General features: G+C 34.5%; 1 protein-coding gene across 1 annotated transcript; it reads left to right on the top strand.

The window, feature by feature from the left end:
- The first annotated feature begins 1659 nt into the window (after positions 1–1659).
- On the top strand, positions 1660–7283 carry LOC107813684 (uroporphyrinogen decarboxylase, chloroplastic). The gene is given in 6 exon segments (NM_001325911.1): positions 1660–1799; positions 2224–2345; positions 3564–3674; positions 3869–4057; positions 4577–4702; positions 6488–7283. Coding segments are annotated over 6 exon segments (1176 nt in total). The 5' UTR covers positions 1660–1687; the 3' UTR covers positions 7004–7283.
- The last annotated feature ends 707 nt before the right edge of the window (positions 7284–7990 follow it).

Here is a 7990-nt window from a genome sequence, read left to right as displayed (position 1 = left end):
GCCAAAAGCCAAAAGTTGGTCACCCCCAGCTTATGAATTTTTAGCTTATAAGCACTTTAAGTTTGACCAAGATTTTTACTATTTTATCCTTAAAATATTCTTTTTTAGAACAAAACTCCTACATCGATACTCACTGCCTCAAGTATTGTTTCAACCTAACCCCCCCCCCCCCCCCCCGCGTATTTAAATTGATCAAGAATATTAAATTTTGAAGACAAGCAAATTCTCTATTCCTTTGCATATTTGTATCTATGTGATTGTGTATTAATCTTTGAATTGTATGTAATGAATGAGGACATATCAAAGTTTTGGTGTATTGCTTTCTAAGTGTTGTGACGATGAAGATAGTGTTTGTTTCTCTTCAAATATTTTGTCATATTTAGGTTTATTTTTCACTGAGAAACTTTTGTCAATTTATTAATTATTATAACTTGTGATTATATGCTTATCATAAAATAAATTATATTTGTCATAAAAATTATCTTATCTAAGCACAGTTGTATTTAAAACAAAATGACAAATAGAATATTTTGTATTTAAATTGATCAAGAATATTAAATTTTGAAGACAAGCAAATTCTCTATTCCTTTGCATATTTGTATCTATGTGATTGTGTATTAATCTTTGAATTGTATGTAATGAATGAGGACATATCAAAGTTTTGGTGTATTGCTTTCTAAGTGTTGTGACGATGAAGATAGTGTTTGTTTCTCTTCAAATATTTTGTCATATTTAGGTTTATTTTTCACTGAGAAACTTTTGTCAATTTATTAATTATTATAACTTGTGATTATATGCTTATCATAAAATAAATTATATTTGTCATAAAAATTATCTTATCTAAGCACAGTTGTATTTAAAACAAAATGACAAATAGAATATTTTGTATTTAAATTGATCAAGAATATTAAATTTTGAAGAAATTACGCCCTTATAAGTGTAAACAGTTCTAAGGTTATTTAAGTTGTTTTAATAGAAAAAGAGCTTATCACCACTTTTTTATAAAAAACTGCTGCAGCTTATTATCAATTTCAACACTTGTATCCAAACACGTAACTGCTTATTTATTAAATAAGTTTCAACACTTAAAAGTGCTTTTGAGCACCTAGCTAATCGAAATGGGCTCTTTTGCAATTTGTTCTGTCGGCCAAATTTTCTTTTGTATAGTCTCAAGATTGTTTATAAAAAGCTGATGTTTTTGTATTTTAAAACAGCTATAATAGCAACAGAATCTTCGTTAGCGAAAGCATACAAAGATAGTGGGGCTTCCATCGCTTAGATTTAGGGCGATAGGGCGCACCACATATACGATAAGAAGCACCTCTCAGTCGATAGGTCAAAGACAGAAAGATAGTACCAGTGACATCTCTAATCTTTGAGAAAATCGGGGTCTTTTCCACATAATAGCGTCAACCAAAGACCGGAGCACGCCTAATCTATCATGTTAATAAAATTCTCAAACCAAATTTCGAGTCAAAATGAAAGAGAATGAATTGAGCAGTAAAGCAAAAGAAAAGGCGAAGTAAATAGGGGCCTACGGAAAAGTTTGCCATTCGTCAACGTAGATTTCCTACTGCCAGTCTGCTCTCCCTTATCTTTTTCTTTTATCAGCTTTGACCCTTTCCTTTTCTTCTTCTTCTTTTTCCAACTGCTCTGAGATGCAAAAGAAAATTTCGAGCCTGAAAAAATGATGTCTTGTAATTACTCTTTCTCTTCTATATCTCCTTCCTCTAAATCTGCTTTTACTTCTCCCTCTAACTTTAATCTCAACCCCAGATTAATCTGTTGCTCTGCTGGAGGTAACCTTTTTTGCATTGTCCATATAGTAATTTCATTTCTGCATTTCCATTTTTTTTTTAAATTCGAGTAGCTTATTATGATTAATTATTGTCTCAGCCTTTTTTTTGGCTAAGATCCATCCTGTGTTATGCTATTAGTATTTCTTCACATTCACAATTATGCAGTGGCTGCCGTCTTAAAACTTGATTTTGGTCAATTAAGCAAGCCTCGAGGACCCCAATTTACTCTTCACTAAAATAGTATTTTTGAATTTCAATTCTAGTATGTGAAATTGCATCTATTAGACTGTTAGCTTTTATCTGAAATTTCCATATACATCCCCTGACCGATTAGAGTTTGAGCTATTTATTCTCACAGTTTCTATGCAATTGTACCTTCAACTTCTTAAGTTGGTTGAATTTTCATATTGATTTTAACTTCCAGGAACTGTTGCGGAACCAAAAGCTATAAATGCAACACAACCATTGTTGCTTGATGCTGTACGGGGTAAAGAAGTAGAAAGACCTCCCGTTTGGCTTATGAGACAAGCAGGGAGGTATATGAAGGCAGGTTTATAGTTTCAGTTTTTACCGTTATTTTAGGTGCTTCTCAATTCCATCATGCTTCTTCCAAATTTGGTTATTCCTAAGGATTTATAAGGCATAGTGCGTACTTGGACTTTTGCATTTGTCTTTTTTTCCTTTTGCGGATTTCCATTGTGTTACCTTTTTAATCACTAAATATCCTATCTAAAAGATTTCTACCTACATCCCATGAGTGTCAACAGATTCATGTTATGGGTCCACTGTAGTTAGCTGCTTGCATGAGAAAGGAATGGCTGAATCTTCGAGCTTTCTTTCGGAATAAGAGAAAGAGAGGTCCATTGGAAATTGTCAATTCTATCTAATCATTTAGGCCTCACTTTCAAATTAGTTGGGTTAAGCTATATGAATCATCAGTATCCCTTTTGCTCTATTTAGGCCAATTTCATTCAAATACTAAGTAATTTAAGACAACTTAGGGGAGTTCTCTAAAACTAGAGGTTCTCTGAACCTTACACTTAGTTTTACATAACAACAACTACTACTATGCCTCACACTCACGCTATATGAAGAACAACAAGAAGAATGACTATACTTGCTTCTTAGCTCTACATGAACAAACAAGTCTTTTATCTAGAATGAAAAGACTTCTTAATATATGCTTGTTTTTATCACCTATATGGATCTTTTGCTTTCATTATCTTATGTTCTTTGTTAAGTTCACATTGGTCCTAAGAAATTGTAGGTCTTTTGCAATAGCTTCTCGCCAAATGATTTTGTGTCTACCTTGTTCCTTATCACCTTCAGTCATTATATTGTTACACCTTAGAGCTGACGCATATAGAGGTCTACATATGACATGAGCAGACTGTCTCAAGCAATATTCTCTCATTTTACCCTCTGTGTCTGCTACTCTGCCCCTTCTGTAAGAGAATAAAAGAAACAAAATGGGACTTAGGGGATCATTTTTTTAATGCTTTTTTGAACTTGTTCTAGGAGAAGTGAGTAATATTAGTAAGGACCTACTTGGACTTTTATGGACCATAAAGCTTGACAATTTTCAAATTCCTCATTTTGTTTCCTTAGGTTATTGTAAATACTAGTTAAAACAGTTTTAAGGCTTGATCTGCAGGACTTCTTATACATTTTTGTGTTGCCATCATGATTCTGACTTCTATGATTTCCTTTTTACTATTTCTTTTCTTCCGATTAATTATTCTGCTTTATTTTAAATTTTTATAGAGCTATCAACTCCTCTGCGAGAAGTACCCATTGTTCCGTGATAGATCAGAGAACGTTGATCTTGTGGTAGAAATTTCCCTACAACCCTGGAAAGTATTCAGGCCTGATGGGGTAAGATTCCTTACTGGTATCCTACTTTAGCATATCTTTGATAGAATATATGTATGCATCATTAGGTATTGTAGTCTTTTCTTCAATAACAAGAATCCATCTTTAGACGTTTTTTGTTCCCAAATTAGTATTTTCAATTTTATTATGCTTATTGGTTTGATTTAATTGTTTCTTTCATGGTATTATTGTGGCAGGTCATTTTATTTTCAGACATTCTTACTCCTCTTTCAGGGATGAATATCCCTTTCGACATTATAAAGGGGAAGGGTCCTGTCATATTTGATCCCCTGAGAACAGCTGCTGATGTTGAGAAAGTTAGAGAATTCATTCCTGAAAAATCAGTTCCATATGTTGGAGAAGCATTAACAATTTTGCGGAAAGAGGTACTTCATCACGTTTCTTTTGTACTTTTAGGAGATCATCTGGCAGGAATGACAATTCTGCCCCTTCGCGTTGGTATCTTTTACATGTATTATACCTGAAGCAGACTTTGCTATTACATTGAGTTATTTTATTAACCTTCAAGGAGAATATCCTATTTTTCCTTCTGAAAAAATACTGGTGCTCTTGTTAGCAGGATACCTTTGAACTAGAGGAATTATATACATTACTGTACAAATGTATAGTCATCAACATATGGAGAATTCATATGCATTACGTATATATAACATATGATCCGTGGACTGAACGATTGAGCATTTATGCTCATCTCATTGCTTTTGTATCATATGAGACCCTATGCCCTAATATCACCAGCTAAAAATTTGTAAATATATACTAAAACAACTCTAGGACTTTGCTTAAAATCAGTTACACTAATTATAGTCTGCTATCTCTAACTGTCACTGTCACGTCTTGTCCTATTATGTTGATTTAATTAAAAGTTGTTTATGTATGTCTAGGTCAATAATCAAGCAGCAGTTCTTGGTTTCGTTGGGGCACCTTTTACCCTGGCGTCATATGTGGTTGAAGGTGGTTCCTCTAAGAACTTCACAAAGATAAAGAGATTAGCTTTTGCAGAGCCCAAGGTAACTTACAATTGCTAGTACTACTTTTCACTAAACCAAAGTGTCTACATCGTAAACACGTAATACTTGATTTTTGAAGAAGCCTGCACTCACATACGCATAGAACTATAGCTTGTTACTGTAGTTGATGTTTTGTATCCTGAACTTCTATCGAACTTCACCATCCATTCAGATTATTTAGCGAGAGATTTCAACTTAAATTTCCCTTTTGTCTAGCTTCTAGAGCAACGTTAATTAGGGATTGTTAACTCCTTGATTTGTGTATGCTGACCAGTTGTTGTAAGGGAACAGGAGGTGGTAGATATTTGGAGGGCACATGAGTAATTTGATGTTCTTAAAAATTTCTTGTGTAAACTGTATCCTAAACCGTAAAGTTCCTACTAATTAGAAAAGCATCTCTAATATACTACTGCCTAATGTTATTATGCGTATAAATCATAAGGATCTGATGTTTTAAAGCCCACACCATTTTCAGTGGAGAAAACTGTAAAAACTAAAATTCTTTTCCGAGTACCAGACATGCCAGTAATTTTTCATTAGTAGGCACGTCACTTTATTTTTGAGTCTTCTTCCATACTTTTTTTGGCTTGCGTTTGCTTGGGAAGGGCAGGTCTGTTGTTTGTCAATTAACACCAGAAACGAGTCTTGTGTTTATTTAGTTCTAACATCGGAGCTAAATTTTTTTGCGTCTTTCCTTCATGTATTTTTCGCCTGAACTAATTGAAGTTTAGAAAGCTGCCATTCGCCTCCTAAGGTTTGAAACTACATGAATCATTCATACTCTTTTTTCCTTCTATGAGTATTTTTGTCATTCATACTCTTATTGAAACTGTTAGTGGCCTAATCTTTACTATTCTAGACTTGAGCGTAGTTATTATGTAAATAAAGGCATTAAGTTTTACAGAATTTGTATTTTGATTCCTAGATATGACAATACTTGAGTTGAGACCCAAAGGAAAAATTGAAAGAAAAATGTCCAAGCCTTGAGTGTTAGGAAAAATCTTTCAGATTGAAGTACTTTAGGTTCATTACTTGATGTTATCAGAAAAGAAAGGGTTGGATTTGTTGTTCATAGAAGATGTAAAGTGAGGGATATAAAGAGGGAAACTGAGAGAGAAATGGCATTGAGATCGATTCATGAGGGAGAAGTGCGGTTTTAAGTGGAGGCTGAGATCACATCTCTTTACTTTGCCTATTGACCCATGCAACACAAGTTTAAGAAGGTGAAAAGAAGTTTCATTATTGCCATTTGCTTCATTTCTTTCTTTTCTGTTAGGAACGAATGACAACAATACTTCTAGATCTTTACCACTAAGGCACTGCCCACCTTTCCAAATCTGAGGGGTTGGTATGCATATTTCTAAATACCTTGCTGTTTACGGAGATTTGGAATTTTGCTCTCGAAAATTGGTTTAGCATGTTCATACAACTCTGCCTCAATCTGGCTCCATCCCCTGGACTAGGAACAAAAATAGTGAGACTGCTGAAATAGTGACAAGCCTTGTTCTTCATGCTTCATAATGTGAGCTCAAATATTTGGAAGTGCCGTTAAGGTGAAAATAGCACATTCCTCTTCTATACTGATGATATATGTTAAAAAACCAAATTTATTCAACGTTATATTATCCTTATAGGGAAGTATCAACTGGAAACATGATGAGTGAATGCTTATTGGTAGGACTAAAATTGATTACTTGTATCGTATCATGTTTTAATATTTAAAGACAGCATTTTGGCAGTAGCTTATTGATGTTAAAATGTTGTCAATTATTGTTACTACTTTAGGTCCTGCATGCTCTCCTTCAAAAATTTGCGACCTCTATGGCTAAATATATCCGTTACCAAGCAGACAGTGGAGCTCAAGCAGTTCAGATCTTTGATTCATGGGCTACTGAGCTAAGCCCAGTCGATTTTGAAGAGTTTAGTCTGCCTTATTTAAAACAGATAGTGGATTCAGTGAAACTAACCCATCCTAATCTCCCACTGATTCTTTACGCAAGTGGATCTGGTGGCTTGCTTGAGAGACTTCCCTTGACAGGTGTGGATGTAGTAAGCTTGGATTGGACAGTTGATATGGCTGATGGAAGGAGACGACTGGGCCCTAATGTTGCCATACAAGGTAATGTGGATCCTGGTGTCCTTTTTGGCTCAAAAGAATTTATCACCAATCGAATAAATGATACCGTCAAGAAAGCTGGTAAAGGGAAACATATTTTGAACCTTGGACATGGCATCAAGGTAGGCACCCCGGAGGAAAATGTTGCTCACTTTTTTGAGATTGCTAAAGGACTTAGGTATTAGAAGCTGATTAGATGGTCATCAATCTTAACTTGTTCCTAATCTGACACGACCATTTCCGTTTTCTTTTTCTTCATTTTTTCATTTATAATTCTGTATTAAAGCTTATCTGAACAAAGAAAGGAGACACTTCAAAAGCATTTTTGCTGAAATGAAGTCTGTTTACTCTACTTGAGACTGAAGTTAAAGCTAGGTACTTAGTAACTGAGCTTAAACATTGAAAGAAATTGGATTGCTCAACATGTCCACCTACCTTGCTTCACAAGGAGGTATCTAATTCTTTATTTTTTGGTTGCTGCTGCTTTGTTAAACTCTCTCTCTGTGATTTGCTTTCCAGCTGCCACGCATCTCTTTAGGATGGGGATGAAATGGTTAAGTATTAGAACAAATATCATAAGGGGGGCTCTTGTGTTGTTTTTTATAAAACGAGTAAGCTAAGTATTGGCCATTGGTCATTAGAATTTAGAAGTTTATTCTTCACACTTCCAATAATGGAGCTGTTAGGTGTTTCTGGGGTACCAGACAAGTGGTGGGCTAAAACAGATGGTAGGAGTTGTGCACTAGCCAACTTTTTTTGGAAGATAACTAAGTAGTTTTTGTGACTATAATCACATCAAGGACAGAAAATAGTTTGAAGATGAACAATCTGTCAAGGAGTTATGACCAATACAAGACCCTACTTTTTCTTTGAATCTGCTTCCTTTTTGTTTTATTGTTAATTTTTGAATTCTTCATTCATTTGGGGCCAAATGGTGAACAGAAAATGGCCCTCTTACCAAATCTCCACCAACCCATGGCCACACCAGTATATAAAATGCAGAGGAGCAAAGCAAATTATTTGTGATTATGATGCCGTCGTTTAGTTCTAGTTTTTTAAATGAATATGCACTCATTTCTAAAGATGCCTTATAAAATATTAACTAGGTATAAGATTACATAAACGGACCAAAATTCTTTCTTTGCTATTTCTTTTTTTCAAAAAAAGTTGTG

Source organism: Nicotiana tabacum, chromosome 6, assembly GCF_000715075.1.
Source record: "Nicotiana tabacum cultivar K326 chromosome 6, ASM71507v2, whole genome shotgun sequence".
Lineage (NCBI taxonomy): Eukaryota > Viridiplantae > Streptophyta > Magnoliopsida > Solanales > Solanaceae > Nicotiana > Nicotiana tabacum.
Note: the sequence above shows the minus strand (reverse complement) of the source record. Positions and strands in the feature narration are given on the sequence as shown.